Here is a 20,103-nt window from a genome sequence, read left to right as displayed (position 1 = left end):
GGTAGGGCACAGAGCATAAAAAGAGTTATGTAATACAGTTTTTACACTGCATAATATCAAAGCAGCTAAAAGCAAACAGCAGCAAGTGAGGCCTTAAATTAGTGCAGAAGAAGCTCTGTGACTGAAGTGCTAAAAGTATGCAAAAGAAATATAATTACTTACTTTGTATGCTTTTAAATTAGGAAAGCCACAGTACTACCTTTCGGTATTTCCAATTCGACTCCACTGTTAGTCTTTAACACCCATAACACTATTTTTGCTCCCTGTCTAGGTCTTTAATTGTTATGCTGGATTTCCTAGGCTTTTGGTGAAAGTTGCAGCAGGCTCAGATCTGTGGATGGTCAACAACGGTTTTCTGCCCTTCTCATGAGCCATGGCCTACCAGCTCTATAGAAATACCACGCTGGGGAATAGTCTTCAGGAGAGCCTAGATGAGCTCATACAGGTAGACTGTAGAATTTTATGCCCTTGTAAGCCTGAACAGCCCAGTGCTGAACTTACACCAGGGTTATGTTCTGCCCCCCTGGACACATAAGTGGAATGAGCATAAGTGGGGAGCACCCTGCTGCACCTCCAGCTCACAAGGATACTTTCCTCAGAGCCCAAAGGGAGTATCCTCTTCAGGATCCTGGAATGCTCACGAGCCAGAAGTGTAACAGAGCTTTGTTGAGGCTCTTCAGGTCTCTCCCACACTTCTGGCACTGTACATGACTTGAACGCACATAAATGGTGGGATGCTTGTACAAGCCACAAAATATGACTGAATAAAATGTAACACAGTGTTTATTTGCTCTTTACCTCCTCCCTCCCAAACCTCGCATCATGTGTGGATTTATAAGTAAAGATGAAACACATCAGGGTAATGGTAAGAGGAAATCCACAAAGGAAGATGGCCCTTCTAACTTTTCAGTGCAAACCTAACATTTAAAGTTTAAACTTTTTAAACTGAAAGCATAAGGCTCCGTGCCAGAAATCAAATGCTTATTTGCTAGTCTGGAAAAACTGAAGATGGGCAGAATACCCATGCTAAGATACACACAGACCTGACTGAAATATGATAAGAGGGTAGCTAAATTTTTGTATTGGCGTTCAGATAAATATGGAAAATCGTTGGGACTGTACTGGTTAGAATTTAACAAGGGAATTTTCTATCTGTTGTTAGAATTGTTAAAGCATAAATTTTTGATAACTTTTGCTCAGGCCTTTTTAATTGGATTGGTGTAACTGAGAACAGCCGCAAATTTAATTTAATTGTCAGTCTGCTCTGTTATTAGGATTGTGTTGTTTAGATAGTGGTTTAACATTTTTGTTTAAAGTGTTGTATGATTTAATTGTTGCTATGTTGTCCATTGTGTCCTACCCTAGGATCATTGATTTGGTGGAGGGCAGGCTAGAAATTGAAATAATAAATTAATAAAGGAATTTTATAGTGGTGATTACAATGTTTCTATGTAATCAGAACTATTATAACTTAAGATTTTGGAGAGATGAGCTTGTATTCAATATTGAATGTAATTTATCCTCAAAGCTGAATGTTTTTATTTTTTATCTCCATTTTAGTCTCAGCAGATCACCCCCCAGCTTGCCCTTCAAGTGCTACTTCAGTTTGACAAAGCTATCAATTCTGCATTGGCACAACGGGTCAGAAACAGAGTCAATTTCAGGGTAAGAAGGCTAAATGCTAATGAAGAGTAGTTAATGGCTTCTACCATTTACAGTAACTTTTGCTGACTTAAAATGGGTGCAGACTTCTTTTGACTCCAACTTGCAACGTCTTCCTCTGAAGCAAGTTTTTTTAAAAAAACTAATGTTAGGAATCAGCAAAAATGTGAACTCAGAAGAATATATACTTTGATGTTCCAATGCAGTGCAAAACTGGAGGAGGCACCTTGGTTATTTTTTCTATATGTTGACATTATTTTTTCCTGATTTTTTAAAAATGTGGTTTAGTGTTTCATGTGAGCCATCTTGGAAGGATTTATAAAAGGTGAAATATATGATATGAAAAGAAACCAGCATATGGACTTCGTGTCCTGAAAGGTGGATATAAATCATTATAACAAATTAGTTATAAAATGTTGGTGGCAGGACATGCAGCAGTAATACAAAATTTCAAATAACTGGGTTAGCTTTGCTATATGCCCAAGGGCTGGACTGTGCATTTGGGGGGGGGCTCTAACTGTACTTCTCAGTCTGGCATTTGGCTGTTCTAATTCTCTTCTTTATTCTGTGTGGGTGTTTTCTTCTTCTTCTTTAAGCCTACCACAAGGTGGCACAAGAAGCACACACTTCAGAATTACTCTGAGGCACATGGGTGGCACAAAATATGAGGGAAACAATTCCAAAGAAGTTTTTCTTGAAGTTACTTAGATGTTCTTTTCTCTCTCTCTTCCTTCCCCTGTTCGCTCCTAAAGGGCTCCCTGAACACATACAGATTTTGTGACAACGTTTGGACATTTGTACTGAATGATGTTGAATTCAGAGAGGTCACTGAGCTTGTGAAAGTGGATAAAGTGAAAATAGTAGCCTGTGATGGAAAAAGTAAGTTCTGGAATGTGATGTGTGTGAAGATGCTGAGATCAGGTGGCAGAGTAGCAATAGATTTTTTTTTAATATATTACACAAGAATTACAGCTGTCGGCAAAGCCATGAGTCTTTGATGAGAAAAGTTTGCACAAAACATATGAAAGGCTTTTTCTCCCTCCCCTTAAAGTGTCCTAAAATACATTTGACCCATTGTTTGGTGGTGGTGCCACCCCAGTCATGAAACATGCTTTCCTTGGTAGCACAGTACATGATGAAAATTTACTGACTCTCCCAACCATTCAGAGACTATGTTTGGTTTAATTTCAGTTATTTCAGCCTCTAAACTTCTTATTTCACACATGTTGTTTTTGTTTTACTGATGGCTTTTGATTGTATTTTGACTCTCTTTGATAGTTTTATTTTGATGTACCGTAAGCTTCTTTTGGGGTCATTTTTGAGTAGAAGTGTTACATTAGAATGCAAGATAAAATAAGACCTGGCTATTCTGGTTCTTGAATTGAGCTTTTCAAATGAGAGAGTTCCTCTGTCACCTGCCCTGTAAGTCTCAATTAAAATGGGATTTTCTACCAGGGCAGGATTTTATGAAGAAAGGATGTGTTTGGGTTTTAACATGATAAAAAGTGGCAAATGCATCTTTGTTGCTATTATGTTTATATCCCACTAGTTTTTATTTCGTACAAGTTATGTACCGCTTGACTGTATAAAACCTCAAAGCAGTGTACAAGCTATAACTTCTCAGCCAAGATTGGCTTACAATTAAAAGCCATCATAAGGGGTACTAAACATTAGAGATGTGTGTGTAGCTTTTTCTTTTGGCCTCTGGCAGCTGGTGTAATAGTCCATCCAGCTCTAGATTTTTCCCTCCAGAAGAAGGTGGCAAAAGTATCTGCAGGTGGGGCAGGGAGTTGGCTGATGGCTCAAAGTGCCAGGCCACAGACAACACCTCATCATATCATTAGGGAAATGCCCTTTAGCCACAATGGGTATTTGTTGTGTAATTGCTGTGTGTGTCTAACGCTGTTTGGAAGCAGAATTTTAAGTGTTTACACGGCACTGCTGCAAATAAAGGATGTGTTACCGGCCTTTGAAGGCCTGAAAGCCAACTGGCTTGGGGCAATGGATTTCTAGAGTCTCTATGGGGAAAGGCCATAGCTTAGCAGCAGAACATCTGCTTTGAATGCAAAAGATCCTAAGCACACGGCATCCTAATCCATAGCACCTCCAGTTAGGCCTGGGGATATCCCATCTGAAACTTTAGAACTATTCTGCTGCTATATAACCCCTCTGATCCATCTAATTATAGACCAATTAGTCTTCTGAATGTGATCTGCAAACTTTATACAAAACACCTATGCCTAAAATTGTGTGAATGGTTAGACCATAATGATTTGCTAGAAATTGAACAAGCAGGATTTACATCTGGACGTTCCACCATTGATCACTGCTTAGTGTTAGATTATTTTGTTTATAAGTATGTGAAACATTGGAAAAAGTCATTGTATGCGGCCTTTGTGGACCTAAAGGCAGCATTTGATTCTGTATCCAGGGGTAGGCTCTGGGCCAAATTGGCCAATATGGGTATTAACAGAAGGTTATTACTTCTGATGATCAAGCTTCATGAGAACAATACCCTCCAGATAAGAGTCGCACAGGACGGCAGACTCTCTAGAGAAATCCCAGTCCATAGAGGAGTCAGACAAGGATGTCTATTAGCCCCATTTTTATTTAACATCTATGTTAACTCCCTGGTCACATGTTGCCGTGAAATCGAAACCCATCCCCCCGTGTTCTCTAACGGCAGAAAAGTACCAGTTTTAATGTATGCGGATGACGCTGTTCTTCTCTCTCAAACCAAAGTGGGCTTGAAACGTGCCTTAGGAAAGTTTAGTGACCAATGTAACACTGAGCTGTTAACAATTAACTTTGCCAAAACCAAAATTGTACATTTTAACCGCTCCTTCAGGAAAGATAATTGGAGCGTAAAGGGAAACGCCATTGAACAGACTAAGATCTTCCAATACCTAGGCATTACTTTCTCTTATAATGCCAAATTGTCAACACACCTGAACCACATCAGCTATATCAGCAGGAAGAAGTGCAAATGCCATCCTTAGATTATTCAGAAGGAAAGGAGCTGGCTTCCTCCCGATGGCCCTTAAAGTTTTCCAGGCAAAATCGTTAGCCCAACTCCTGTATGGCTCTCAAATTAGCCCTTCTACCAACCTTGACCCTTGAAACAGTACAATCAAAATTCTTAAGATCATTATTTGCTACCCCAAAGTGTACACCTAATGCAGTCTTAAGGCAAGAGGCAGGACTGCCCAGAGTGGAATTAAAAGTCTGGGAGCAAGCAATATCCCTCTGGTTGAAAATCCATTACAACCCTAAGGGACTGTTACCTTACTTCCTGGCTGCAGTTCCCTATCCTCCTTGGCTTATGCAAATAACTAACAAGATCAAACAAATTGGCCTAAACCCTGAAAATCTTCTTATTGGAACTCTGAACAAGGCTAAAGTAATTATCACTCAGAGACTCTACGATGTCGAATTACAACAAGAAGACGCCCTACTCCCGGAGACGTATAGATCTTTAAAAGCTTGGTCTAATTTTTCAGCTGCCCCTTACTTAACTAACATCACTAACGAAGCTTATAGATGGGCTTTCTCCAGAGCCCGCTTTGAGACAATGCCCTCAGCAGTGCTGTACGGCAAATTTACGCGGGTACCAATGCATGCGCGTCTCTGCCCCTGTATGTCTAATAAGGTAGAATCTGTCACTCACATCCTTCTATTTTGCGAATTCTATAGTGAAGAACGAGCTCAACTTATTTTGCCGCTTTTATCAAAATTTATACCCCTTCAACATTATTTGGAATCCTCCCCCGAAATTCTACGAAAATACCTTCTGGAAGATTCCTCAAGCTCAATATCATATGAGGTGGCCAAATTTTGCACTTTAGCAATCAGGAAGCGTAAATCTCTTTTGTTGAACGGCACACTGCGAAGCTCCCTTGCGTAATAATTTTCTTTTTTTTTTTTTTTCTTGATGCTGTTGTTGATTTCCTTTTGTATGATCTCGTGGTGTTCTGTGTCACTGGCTTTTGCCGCAATAAAACTTGACTTGACTTCTGCTGCTATACAGTGTAGACCAGGAACCTGTGGCCCTCCTCGTGGCCATGCTGTTTGGGGCTGATGGAAGTTGGAGTCCAACAACCATAGGCTCCCCATCCCTGCTATAGACAATGCTCAGCTTGGTGGACCAATGGTCTGAATTGGTATAAGGTAGCTTTCTGTTTAAATCAACCCTTTATTCAGTACCTCAAGAGTTAGAATCTCTTTATTTTTTAGAGGAATAACACTAGAGTAGAATAGGGGTAGATGACATGAATAGGGGTAGAACTTCCGGGTTGGCGCCATTGCCGAATGGCGGACTCCCTCCAAGCTCCGGAGGGAGCCTGCTCGGCAGGGGCTGGGTCCTACCGCGCCGGCGATGCGGGGACCCTCAAAAACCATGGGCGCTGAAACCCATGGGCATGGTGACTCGGCGGGCACCGTTTGCGCCCCCCGACCCGCGAAGGAGCCTTTTTAAAGGCTACGGGGGGGTGCTATGAGTCCTCCGCTTTCCCTGCCGAGCGAAGCCACATGCCATTCGACGGAGAGTGCTGGCTTCTTCCATTGAAAATTTGGACTTAAAAGAATAACCTGTGAGTAATTGGAACTTGGATTAAAAAGGGGGGGGGGATTTAAAATTCGGAGCGAGCGGGGGAGGTGCAAAAAGGAAGTCAGCCTCCCCCCTGTTGTAGAGGAGTTAAAGCAAAGGACTTGACTAAGATCGAGTGCAACCTTATTTTGATAAAGTCATTAATTTCGCGATGGAAAATTACAAGACTGGGCTGGAGGAGAAAAGTGGAATGTGAATTAAAATGCAACCCCCCCCCCCGAAACCCCGGGAGCGAGCCGTGAGAGCGCCGGGAGAGGAGAAATAGAGGTTTTGACAGCTGTCAAAGGAGCTGTCAAAGCGGAAGAACAAAAAGAGAACTTTGTTACGAGGACTTTGCTGGTTACATTTGTTACAAACTGGATATAAATTGTTTAAAACAAGGAATAATAAGTTACTTTGACTGTTGGGTGTGATCGGGAAGGAAACTGAGTTACTATAATCCCTCTAGAGCAGTGTTTCCCAACCTTGTGCCTCCAGCTGTTTTTGGACTACAATTCCCATCATCCCTTGCCACTGGTCTTGCTAGTCAGGGATGATGGGAGTTGTAGTTCAAAAACAGCTGGAGGCACAAGGTTGGGAAACACTGCTCTAGAGGAGCTGAGGGACACTACAAGTATTGCTGGCATGGAATTTGAATAGGACTTTTTATCTCCTGGGAAACTGCAGAAATGGAACACTATTTTGTCTACAGAGGTCTGTACACTAAAGGAGACAATAGATTTATCTATTGAAGAATGGAAGGGACTTGACGTAATGTTTCGTTCCTGAATAACAAAGCCTCTGCAGAGGAATTAGAAGCTTTTGGAATTAGAACATTTGTGCAGGAGAGGGGGGGGGGGAGGAGGAGAGAGACCAACAAGAACAACAAGAATAACAAGAACTGGACAAAGTTGGAGGTGGGAACATTTGGGACATCCAGATCTGAAAGGTCTAAAGAAATAAAATTGGAGTTTTTACTCTTAAATACAAAGATCTGGATGGAAAAAATGGACCTTTTTGAGACAGACTCCTTCCAAGATTGGACATTCGAAACTAAAGATGACCAAAAGACGGCAAAGACTATTAAAAAGACGGCAAAGTGGACTGGTGAAAGATTATGGCTTAGATGTGGGAGCTCCAGGATGACAGTAGACATTGATGGACATTGGGAACGCAACCGGGAAAGGGGGGAGGGAAATTTGGAATCCAAAGGGTGTTAAATTACATTTTATTCTTTTTTCTATTTTTTTTATTATTCTAATCTGTATTGCATACTAAAGAGGGGAACTCGTGGAAGGGAACAGGTCGATTTTAGGGGATGGGAAAATATTTTTAAATTGGGACAATGATAATAATTTTAAAACTTGGGGTAAGAATTTGTTGAATTTATTTGAAAGAATTGGAATACAAGAGGGGGAGGGGAGGGGAAGTCCTGGAAAGATGCTATTGAAAATAAGGTTTTAAATTTGGATGTTTTTCTTTTTTTGCTATATTTGAAAATCTTTAATAAATATTATTTAAAAAAAAAAGACATGCTTTCTGCTAAGTGTTGTTGGACTCTAAACCTCACCAGCCCCAGCCAGCATGGCCATAGTCAGGGATTATGGGACCCATAGTCCAAAATATCTGGAGGGCAACACATTGCCTGTGCCTGGAGTAGGGCATATGCTTTGTATGCAGGAGGTCTCAGGTTCAGTCCCAGCATCTCCAGGTGTGGGAGAGAGAAAACCCTTGTCTGCCATGTTCTTTTTAAAGCAGAAGTGAGGAACCTCAGGCCCTATATAGCCCTTGGGACTCTCCCCAAGCCACACCTCTCAGCAACCATTCTCCAAGCCCTTCTGGGGTACTTTTGCCTGCCTGGAATATGTCCTTGAAGTGTGACAATGCCTCTTACTTGCCTGGATGGAGAAATGGGTGTATGGGTGCAGAAATCTCTCCACTTCTGCATGGATGGAATGTGACATATTGTACAGAGGAGAAGCTGCCATGCATTGTTCCACCTACATGTGTTTCTGGCCCCACCCACTACTGGTATGTGCTGCCCACCCCACCCCAGAAAGCTTCCCTTCCCCTGTGTTAAAGACAGTGAAGCAGGAGCTGACTAAAAAGTTGGCACCCTTGTATCTTAACAGTATTGCCTCTTGAAGGATCTTCCTACTTACAGACTTATGTGCCTTCTTTTTTATTTTAAAAAAGAATCAGTCTTCCTTCGGCACATAAATGCAATTTTTGTAACTTGCTGGTGCAGTGTTAGGTACTGAAAAGTTTCAGAAGGGTGCAGTCAACAGCCCTAGAGATAATGAGAGTGAACCGCTGTTACTGATTGCAGTGTTTCCTCTCTAGCTGCCTTCTGTTCAAAACTGTCTCAATCCATATGAAAAACCTGGTCTATGAAGTTTGTATACAGCTCCCCATACAACTTACACCAGAACTTCAGCAGGAAGGGTTTCTAGGTCAGTGGTAAAGTGCATGCTTTGCATAAGGAATGTCCCAGGTTCAGTTCTTGGCATCTCAGCCTGACTCCCTGAAATTTTTTTGCAACTGGCAAGACACCTGGAGAGGTGCCAAACACATGCAACAATTCTTAGATATATGGATCAATGGCCTAACTCTTAGGGTTGGGTTTAGAATGAAATCAGTGAAAAGAATTCAGTAATGTAAAAATTAGGCACAAATCTCTTAGTTTCATTCAGGGTTCACGGAAGCCTTGTGGAGCTAACAAAAGTTGGAGAGCTGCTCATAAAATTTATGAGATCTCATTTTGGACTTGGAGTTGTCTTTAACAGCAGTGTCCTGTTTTAAATTGTCTTCTTCTAACTTCCAGATACTGGTTCCAATGCTGCAGAGTGAAGAGGAAGATGGGTCCCTGTGCCAGCAATGTCTTTAAGAGGCTGCAATTCTGAGAGAGGAGAGTGGCCAGAGAGTGTGTGGATGACTGTTTTAATGATGCAGATATGAGTAATCCATGCTGGAATGCCTTGTGGAACTGTCTTGGCAGAAGCTCTGTAGAGCATCTTTGAGTTCACCTAAGACATGAAGGCAAAGAATATTGCTTTTTTTAAAAGAGAGAGAGAAACAAAAAACTAAGGATTAAATGTTGTTGCTTTTTGGTTCATCAAGGTAACTTCTCCAATAAACATTTTATTTAAAACTTTTAGATGAGTGGTAAGAAAGCCTGTGTCCTTTTCTTCTGTAAATAGGAATCCCTGGATGGGTTAAAGGAATCTTCTATCTTGTGTATATACAATCAACAATGTGCATAATGTCTAAGGATGCCCCAAATTGTAATTAGCTGGGAATACACAAATTGAGAACCCCGAAAAAGAGATTAAAAAGTCACGGGTCATCTTATACGCTGGGTATGGGCGACGCAGAGCGGAGCCCGTCCACTGCTGTGGCAGCGGCTCCAAAGCAGCAGCAGCTAGCGGCGGGCTCTGCTCCATGCCGGGTGGCTTTCTCCCAGTGTGGAGCTGCCCAGCGTATTAGGCGACTGGGCTTATAAGACGAACCCCCAAATTGCAGCTGCCAATTTGGGGGGTCATCTAATATGCCCAGTCGCCTAATACGCCAGAATCTATGGTATTCTAGTTCTGTATTTTACCAGAACATATGGTGCAAACAGTTAGGCTTTGCTAGTATAAAAGGGTAACCACCCCCTCCCCTCACAGAAGAAAAGTGTGAAAAGGCAGCACTAATATAAGGAAAGCATGGAATAATAATGCCCATTGTTTTCAAGCCTTGGAAACCCTGGGAACTATGTACAGTATATGGAAGGCACCCTAGAATTTACCAGTATTTACAACCCTTTAAAGGTAAAGGGACCCCTGACCATTAGGTCCAGTCGTGTTCGACTCTGGGGTTGCGGCGCTCATCTCGCTTTATTGGCTGAGGGAGCCAGCGTTTGTCCGCAGACAGCTTCCGGGTCATGTGGCCAGCATGACCAAGCTGCTTATGGCGAACCAGAGCAGCGCATGGAAACGCCGTTTACCTTCCCGCCAGAGACCTATGTATCTACTTGCACTTTGGACATACTTTTGAACTGCTAGGTTGGCAGGAGCAGGGACCGAGCAACGGGAGCTCACCCCATCATGGGAATTTGAACCGCCGACCTTCTGATCGGCAATTCCTAGGCTCTGTGGTATAACCCACAGCGCCACCCGCGTCCCTTACAACCCTTTAGAAAGAGTCAATTGTGATGTACTTTAAACCTATGAACAAGCATAAAGTAAGACAGTGCAAAAAGCATGCATAAGCTAAAAACAAATTCGTAGCAAATCTACTCAAACAGTAACAGCAGATAATTGTACTGGCAAATGACATTCCTCAAAAGTCAAGGAGCTCCATGCATCCGCTTTGCATGCAAAGGGACCCGGGTTCAGTCTTCAATGGCATCTCCAGTTAACACCAGGATGGGGAACCTGTGGTCCTTTAGATGTTGTTGGACCACTACAATAGTCTCTGACACTGTTGGCCATGCTGGCTGGAGCTGATGGGAGGGCACCAAGTTCTTTTGCCTGATCTAGCCCAACCTTCGGTATCCAGCAGTGGCCAGCCTGATGCTTCTAGGAAGTTCACAGCAGATGAAGGTGTCAATCATTACCTGTTGCTTGTTCCCAGAGATACACTGCCTCCATACATGGAGGATCCTCTTAGCCATCATGGCTAATCGCTTAGCAGGCCTACCCTTCCATAGCTCACTTTCCTGTGGCCTTCCAGATGTTGCTGGACTACAACTCCCATAATCTCCTGACCATTGGCTATGCTGGCTGGAGCTCATGGGAGTTGGAATCCCACAACCTCTGCAGGGCGTCGGGTTGTGCAAAGCAGTCTCATAGGTATGCATGTGCTACAGAATTCTCCGCTTACCAAAGTTTTTTTGGGTTGTGCTTCAGGTGTTGCTGGACTGCTGCTGCCATCATGTCTTACTGTTGGCCAAGCTGGCTGGAGCCCCTTGTTCCTCATCCCAGATATACAGAACAAGTCTGTGGTCCTGCTCTGTTACTAAGAAAGTTGCTAACTTTTCCCTAACAGGTCAAGGTGTATTCCCTAAGGCAGTGTTTCCCAACCTTGGGCCTCCAGCTGTTTTTGGACTACAACTCCCATCATCCCTAGCTAGCAAGTCCAGTGGTCAGGGATGATGGGAATTGTAGTTAAAAAACAGCTGGAGGCCCAAGGTTGGGAAACACTGCCCTAAGGTACCGTATTTTTCAGGTTTGCTTCTCCCTATGGCGGTGATAAGTGATGATCTACCTGTACTGCATTCCATGTACACTACATCATTCACACACCCAAAGCTATAATTGTGGTGGCATAACTTGTACAAAAGTTTCCAGAAATGGTTTGGTATGCTCTTTTTAGTGGGAGTGAACCTAATGCCCTGAAGCCAACAAATATTTCAGATGCACTGACCTTTTTCTGGTCTCCTGCCTTTATGAGCAGCCTTCCTCCTAATTGTGCTGTCGGAAAAATGTGAGCACACACTTCACTGGATAGAGGCTTAAAACCAGGGCTTCATTTTACTTCTAGAACATTGAGATCTGCCGCAACATGCTGCCATGGAGCAAATTCTTACTCCTTTTATGTAGATTACAGTGATACCTTGGGTTAAGTACTTAATTCATTCCGAAGGTCCGTTCTTAACCTGAAACTGTTCTTAACCTGAAGCACCACTTTAGTTAATGGGGCTGCCGCGCTGCCAGAGCACGATTTCTGTTCTTATCCTGAAGCAAAGTTTTTAACCCAAGGTACTATTTCTGGGTTAGCAGAATCTAACCTGAAGCGTATGTAACCTGAAGCGTATGTAACCCGAGGAACCACTGTACTGGTTTCTAAAAGTTTAGGTAGAAAGTAGCCCAGGGACGCGGGTGGCGCTGTGGGTAAAACCTCAGTGCCTAGGACTTGCCGATCGCATGGTCGGCGGTTCGAATCCCCGCGGCAGGGTGAGCTCCCGTCTTTCGGTCCCAGCTCCTGCCCACCTAGCAGTTCGAAAGCACCCTTAAGTGCAAGTAGATAAATAGGTACTGCTTTCTAGCGGGAAGGTAAACGGCGTTTCCATGTGCTGCGCTGGTGCTGGCTCGCCAGAGCAGCTTCGTCACACTGGCCACGTGACCCGGAAGTGTCTCCGGACAGCGCTGGCCCCCGGCCTCTTAAGTGAGATGGGCGCACAACCCTAGAGTCGGACACGACTGGCCCGTACGGGCAGGGGTACCTTTACCTTAGCCCTGATTTACCGGGGAGCACATTTTTAAAAAAATGCTTATTCAAGCATTTATAAAAATTGTGAATGGCAAGAAACATCCTAAAAGAGACGTTCCCAATTCTCTCTCTTGTCCAGCATTCCTATTCTCATAGTGGCCAACCGGATTCCCTTGGCAAACCAGCAAGCAGCACAAGAGCAGTAGCTGTAGAACTGTTTGCTGGTAGATAGTTTAGCTTCATGAAATGGGGAGCTTCCTGAGAACTGATATCTTTTAAGTCTTCTGTCACCATAGTTTAATGCCACAATAGCATCAAACATACTGCTGGTGCCGTAGCCTACATTAACCTGACACCACTGAGTGCAAGTTCTATCGTTGTCATTTGGCGCTTGTTCTGTAGAATGTAGCAAAGTGAGCAAACTGCATTCCGTGTGTGTGTGTACATGTGGATTGCATTTTTAACACTTTTGTTTCAAAATGACTTTTATTCTGCCCCATCTTACTATTCAGCTGTGTGATGTATGCTTGTGCTACAATCAAAGCTGCTGTGAATACAGTGGGCTGTGACTTGGCTAATTCAGCTTGGTAGAAAACCAGTTAAAAGCTAGTTTCAGTTTTAAAAGAAAACTTCAACAGAGTTTAATCAGCCACCTTGTCCTCTCCCCTGACAAAAATCCCAATTTCCAACGCTGAACTAAATCCACCCTATTTTTAAACTCCTACTCGCTGGAATTGACGTGAGCTCATTAGTTGGGCAACACTTCCTTGTGTTAATCTAACAAGGACTTCTTGATTGAATTCCAAGCATTAGCATCTGGGTGGAGAGGGGAGAAACTAGCTGGGGATATAAATTGGGAGTAACCTCATGAGGGAGCCCAGTCCATTAGCAAGATAGGAGCCACAGCTGAGACAGTGCCCCCATCGCAGTGCCAACATCAAGGTAACAACTGCAGTTGGCCCAATGTGCAACAGCTGTGGAAAAGGCAAAGTCAATTTCAGGGATCATTATGAAAGGGACTGAAATAAAATTGTCAGTATCATAATGACTTTGTACAAATCTATGGTGGAAAGGGGCAGCCAAAATGGTCAAAAGGTTGGAGCAAATTCCCTATGAGGTACCGTTACAACCTTGGGGGCTTTTTATTTTGGATGGTGAGTAAGGTAGTATGTGATAAAGTTGTACAAAATTACTCATGGTGTGATAGAATGCGAGGTCACCCGGACAAAGACCCTGCTAGCCTGATGTCATGAAACTGACCAGAGGGGCAGCAACTCAGGACCTAATGTTAAGTGGCATCCAGGATCTGGTGCAAGATATACCGTATTTTTCCGTGTCTAAGACAATGTTTTTTGCTATAAAAAAAAATAGTCCAAATCTTGGTCACATTTTTAGTTGAAATTTAGTCAAAAAGCTCAACAACTTTGGGTGACCTCCCCCCCAAAAAAGCTCAAAGTTGTTCTGTTTGTTGTTTAAAATACTGATTTCATAATTTTGGGTTCAAAAAAATACGGGGCATCTTATACATGGAGGCGTCTTATACACAGAAAAATACAGTAGGTGGTGTTGAGCCAATTGGAAGCACTGACCATAATGCTATTAAACTAAATGCATGTAAATGGCCAGCTACCAAGAAAATCCAACATGGTCAACATGGTTAATGAGCAGAGTAGAGAAGCTCTTGGAGATAAGGATGCTTCTTTCAATACATTGACGTCTAACTGAAGAGGACAAAAAGGAACACAAAAGTACAAGTGTTAAGCATGCCTAACCCCGAGTTAGATTGCAGTCTATTTCACTGTGTTTTCTCTAGCTCTGTGTTTTTAAGAGCATACTTTTTGATACTATTGTTCCATAAGATTACTTTCTTTGATGGCTATCCTGGGAATTCCCATCAGTGAGAGTTTGTACTGGACTTCCTGTCTTTTTATCTTGCAAAATAAACATTGACTTTTGAGATTAACTGGTTGTTCTGACATCCCATTCACCAATGCGTTCTTCCTGCTTGGCTGACTGTGCTTGCATTGCAACATGCCTGACAGGGAAATCTTAAGAGCTGCTGCGATGAATGGCAGTTTTACATTGCATGAGCTTATGCTGATGCACTTAGGCAATGCAATTTCACTTCATCAGCGACACAGAGATGTGACTGCTGTGCTTACTTCTAGACAGGAATCCAAGTGAACCAATGCCAAATACTAAGCCTGTATAATCAGTGTTCTCATCATCACACTCCCGCTAATAGTTGAGTGCCAACACAACTGGAAACCAAATGGAGCCACCAGAAACATGGAGGAAGTATAACCTGCTCAGTAGCATCCTGAGCATCCTATGACATCAAAACAACAAAAATCAGTCCAACAACAGCATGCTCAGTGATCTCCAGGAGTCATAGGATGTTAGTATCAGTTGGGAATTGGAATCCTAAATAACTGAGGACAGAGTGATTTGGCCTGGGATAGGGCATCTGTGGCCCTTCAGCTGTTGTTGGAGTCTAGTTCACATTGATGCTTTTGAATTATGGTGCTGGAGGAGACTCTTGAGAGTCCCATGGACTGCAAGAAGCTCAAACCTATCCATTCTGAAGGAAATCAGCCCTGAGTGCTCACTGGAAGGACGGATTGTGAAGCTGAGGCTCCAGTACTTTGGCCACCTCATGAGAAGACTCCCTGGAAAAGACCCTGATGTTGGGAAAGATTGAGGGCACAAGGAGAAGGGGATGACAGAGGACAAGATGGTTGGACAGTGTTCTCGAAGCTACAAACATGAGTCTGACCAAACTGCGGGAGGCAGTGGAAGACAGGAGTGCCTGGCGTGCTCTGGTTCATGGGGTCACGAAGAGTCGGACACGACTAAACAACTAAACAACAACAAGTTCACATCAGCCCTGGCTGGGGCTGTTGGGAGCTGGAATCAGCAACATCTAGAGAGCCACAGGTTCCCCCTGCCTACCTTACAGGAGGAGGGTGTGGCTGACTGGCTGGAATGCTGAACCTTAAATATCTAATTAACAAAACCTGAATCTTAAAGTTCAGGTCATCAGATCAAAATGGGAGTTTAGTTAAGAGAAATTAAATTAATCACAACTGGAATGAACCACAAGCATTATTTTTAGCCCACCTGTCTGGATACATCCACCCTTAAAGTGGAGTACCCATCACACAATGGTAGGCTTTGCAAGTAGAAGGTCCCAGGTTTGTCCCTGGCATCTCCACTCCAGAGGTGCCTCGGCTTTCCTAGGGTTCAGTTTCCTTGGAATGAAGGTAAATGTAGACTGTGGTGTCTTTAGGATGTATGGTTTTAGTTACACATCGTATATACAACCTGAGCACAGTCTGGAGGGGCTCACAGCATTAACACCCAACAAATCTTGCTTCTTTGTTAGGTGTTCAGAGAAGCCTCAAGCCACAGCTTCTGGGTTCAGCAGAGCAGACATTCCTCTCTGTCTTCCAGCAACAGCCAAACTCCCTCACACACAGTCCTCTTGGCCTTTTGTTCTCCAACCTAGACTGAGCTGGCATCCAGCCAGGGGTGGGGTGGGGAATGGAAATGCCTGCTCCCTTCCTGGAGATCACCACCACTTAGTTGTCACTATGGCAACATAGCTCACTCTTTGAGATGCTGATCAGAGTATTTAAGAGGTCAACTAAGTTCCTTGACAAAGAAACAAGACTGATCAGTTCGTCAGGTTTCCTCTTCTAGACTCTACCCTCACAATCACAGGATCACGTTTGGAAGGGAGCCATGGATATCATTCCGACTGATCCCTCCTATAAGTGGATGGATGGATGGATGGGCAGTTGTGTCTGCGCGCACACACACATCCCATATTTCCATATTCTTTCATTCCTCTGTCTTCTTTCTGTTTTTCTCCTCTCCACCCACCCTGCCCATTTTCATATTTTTCTTACTTTTCAAAATGGAGAACAACAAATAGGTGGCAAGGCTTCCATGAGGATCCATCTGCAGGGCAGGTGCTGCCCAGCTTCAGACCCCAGCCCACAGGTGTGCCTTGGAGAGAGCCCTGATAAAGCAGCAAGCCAAGGCCAAGGGCTTCTGCTTCATGAGTTAATTAGGCAATTCACTTACATGAATCACAAATTGAAAACTGGGCTGTTACACATTTACTATTAAGTTTGCTAGCAATTTTTGTTTTATTCATAGGACGCAGCTGCCACTGCATCTGAATTCTCACAGCCAGCCAGAAAGGTGGCCAACCTGCCCCACGGCTTTACCGCTTCAGTTTGCAGATGGGGGAAGACTCCTCCATACACAAATATTCCTGCCCCAAACAAAATTAGATGTCCTGGAGAAGGGGCCTAGCCTAACCTTCCTCCCAGGATCGTGCTAGTTTTCTATGTGTGGGGATGAACTGTTTTGTATGGAGGAGCACTGAGTCATTGTGAGCCCTGACCTACAACTGGAGGTGGCACAGTCATCCCACAGGATGACTACCTCGTCCGTTGTATCATGACTGCACACCGGATCCATTTAGTGGCTCAGTCTTAGCATCCGTAACTAAGCTAGTTCCAAGTGCAGACTGAACTGGCTGGTTACCAGCTAAAAATAAGCCAAACCCAAATTGAACCTAGACCAGACTATTTTAATACCTGTATATTGAATGCCTGCCAGGTTTTTCTTTGGCTTTCTGATTTCAAGAGGCGGCAGTGCCAGTGTGCAAGCCCATTTTATGCAACCATTTTTGTGTTGTGAGGGACTCAGTGTTAGCTCTGCCGTTTTGTAGAGTGAGGCAGCAGCTGGCTATTGGGAAGTTGTGGCAACATGGCATTGAAGGACAAGGCTGTCTTTGTCATGTGGGACCTGCCAGACACTCCTTTAGCTAGCCTACTGCCCTCTGATGTGATGAAGGATGCTGCCCCATTGTTGGTGTTGAAGTGAACCTTACCTACCAACTGCTGTCCCAATGGCTTCCATGGGGCACGGGGGTTGGAGGGGCTGCCATCAGTGGCAAAGTCAATTAATCCTAGTTTTGCACCCATCCTCTTCCCTGCTAAATTCTACAAGGGCAACACTGAGACAAGGGAGAGGAAGCCTCTGGCAGCCCCTGGACTGGTTGTAAGTTGGAAGGCAGATAGTTGGGGGCTGGCTGAGGACAGAGGCTGAGGTTGCCCTAACTGGCCAGCCTCCACTGGCAACCTCTTGCCCTCTGCTTCAGGCAACAGAAGGCCTTAGGTTGGTGCTTGAGGTACTTCTCAATGGAAGTAGCAGAACACTTTCCCTCTTAGGGAAGACTTACTGTGTGTGAGCACACATATTCATAACCAAATGTCTGTGTCTACCGCAGGCATGCAAAATATGAATTTAGCCCACTGGTCAAGCCCACCAAGGAACTTGAGAAAGGTGTTTTTGCAACATTTGAAAAATGGGAGCTCTTTTGTTCATGTGTTTACTGCATTAGCATCCACCTTTCCTCCCAGGTCATAACCCAAGACTCTTATTACACTACATGGAGGGAGGCAGGTGTGATTTGACTGTTGAACACCACAGAGGCCCCTATCTAGAGATCCATGACTGGGAACTTCTGGTCCATGTGCCCAATCAGGCCTGCCAGGCTTCCCCACTTGGTCCCCTTGAGACCGTTTTGGTCAAGCCACGTGCTCCAGGCCTACACCCAATTTCAGGTGGGAAGTCAGGGATGGGTCAGGTAAAGCTGTGACTTAGCCAAAAAGGAGATTCACAGACCCTGCAAAGCCCTGCTGCGACTTTTTGCATGCACAGGTGAGCAGCTTAAGATATTGTGAATGCTTGTGGAAAGCGGACGGTGGGGATTTGAAGCCCCAAATATCAGCTGATTAGCAATTCTTCAAAATCTGCAACACAGAGTGAAAGCAGGTTGTGGAGGTCAGCAGTAACTGGAAGAGAATGCTCTGTTCTTGATGGGCATTAGCCAAAGGGGCAGGTTACAGTCATACCAAAGCCTGTGAACTGTTTGCCAGTTTCTTTTGGCAATTCAGTCAATGTGCTAATTTAAATAGAGTCCCAAACTGAAATGGGAAACTGCGGCTCTCCAGATGTTATTTATTTCATAAAATTTAGATACCACCTGATTGTAAGAAGAAACTTCAAAACTGACATTCTATATTCTATATTCTATATTCTATATTATAATATTATTAATATGCATCACCCTTTTCCCTGATCAGGACTCAAGGCAACTTACAGATAAAATAAGAACAGCTAATTAAAAGAACAAAAATTAAAAACAATTAAACAGTAATAGAATTAAAACTGTGTGTGTAAAAATTATAATAAAAGCAGCACAGCACCAGCCTTTTCACTAAAAGCAGTCAGTTCCCAAAAGCCTGTTGGAAGAAGAAGGTCTTCAGCTGCCAGGGGAAGGACAGCAGGGAGGGGAGCCTGTCTAGTTTCTCTAGGGAGGGTGTTCCAAAAACTGGGAGCAGCCACCAAGAAGGCCCTGTCCTGCATCTCTACCAGGCATGCATGTGAATGTGGTGGGAATGAGGGAAGGGCTCCTCTGAAGATCTCATAACCTGGGCAGGTTCTTACAAGGCAATACGGTCTTGGATCTCAGCTTTATAGGTTATAACCAGCACTTTGAATTGCTCTTGGAGACAGGCCAGTAGCCAGTGAAGCGGCTATAATGGTTTGGCTACAGCTCTTTGAGCCAGCGCTGGGCTCTTCCTTTAACCAGTGCTGATGTGTTGCCCCACCAAAGGTTCTCAGATAATGTTGTTTTCTTTTTCACAGTGAGTTCTTGCCCAAGTGACTTTTCTGGGTCGGAAGGTCAAAGGCATTCCTTTACTTGTATTTAGCATTATTAATAACTGTTTTGGTGCCTGGAGCCATCTGATGATGGGAAGGGAGGGGTTTGCGAGAACCCGGTGTGAGTTGTTATTATTAGTTTCTGCAAAGGGAGTTGTCTCTTCCCGCACCAAGAAACATAAAATCACCCTGCAAGAAAGGGGGGTGAACATCAGTTCGAAACCATAGGGGAAACGTTCCTCTAAATATGACTGAAATGAAAGAAACACAGAGTGAGGGCTTTCTGTTCCTATTCTTCACCTACCTCAGTCAGAAAGGTTTCAAAGAAGCAAATTGGAATCTGTGGAACATGGTCTCAACTACTTCTGGGCATAGCTAGATGTCTCTCTTGATGTGGTTCATTGATCTTGCAACATCAATTCAATGTCATACAATAGATAGTTGTCCATGGGTGTGACCCACTCCTAGCTAGCCATGCCTGATGATGAAGTTCTCTGCCATACATACATCTTATTACGAGGATTCAGGTTTCCCATGACATGTTTTGCATACAGGAGGCTCCGAGTTCAGTTCCCAAAAACTCCAGGTATGGCTGGGGGAAACTCCCAGGTTGCAGTCCTGGAGAGGTGCTGCCAGTTAGTGTCAACAGCAATAAGGTAGGTGGACCAGTGGCCTGACTTGGTATAAAGCAGCTCCCCTATATTCTAATCAGTCTTCACACATGTGGCCTGATTTTGACTCCAGCATCTCAGGAACACCTCTGTATTTTCCTCCATAGCAAGAGCACATCCAGCAAATGTTATCCAGATGGATTTTGTCCAATCTTAATTTATTTTACAAAATCAACATAAATGCATATCAGGTAGAGAACTCCATAGTGCTAACCTTCCAAGTGGCAGAAACAAGATAAACAAGGG

At 43.8% G+C, this 20,103-nt stretch overlaps 1 protein-coding gene across 1 annotated transcript; it reads left to right on the top strand.

Annotated features, from left to right (window-relative positions):
* Positions 1-276: 276 nt before the first annotated feature.
* GTF2A2 (general transcription factor IIA subunit 2) lies at positions 277-9,404 on the top strand. Its single transcript, XM_081839385.1, has 4 exons — positions 277-445; positions 1,561-1,665; positions 2,415-2,541; positions 9,072-9,404. Exons 1-4 carry the CDS (start codon positions 374-376, stop codon positions 9,095-9,097), a joined length of 330 nt encoding a protein of 109 aa, XP_081695511.1. The 5' UTR covers positions 277-373; the 3' UTR covers positions 9,098-9,404.
* The last annotated feature ends 10,699 nt before the right edge of the window (positions 9,405-20,103 follow it).

The sequence above is a fragment of the Podarcis erhardii genome (genome assembly GCF_964252035.2).
Source record: "Podarcis erhardii genome assembly, chromosome: 14".
NCBI lineage: Eukaryota > Metazoa > Chordata > Lepidosauria > Squamata > Lacertidae > Podarcis > Podarcis erhardii.
The sequence above is the reverse complement of the archived record's forward strand: the minus strand, read 5'-3'. Positions and strand labels throughout refer to the sequence as shown.

Excerpts from the sequence above, each read along its gene's own strand:
- GTF2A2 (XM_081839385.1), top strand. The coding sequence starts at position 374 with ATGGCCTACCAGCTCTATAGAAATACCACGCTGGGGAATAGTCTTCAG. Across the intron at positions 446-1,560 it reads GCCTAGATGAGCTCATACAG|TCTCAGCAGATCACCCCCCA; the intron begins GTAGACTGTAGA and ends TCTCCATTTTAG. Across the intron at positions 2,542-9,071 it reads AGTAGCCTGTGATGGAAAAA|ATACTGGTTCCAATGCTGCA; the intron begins GTAAGTTCTGGA and ends TCTAACTTCCAG.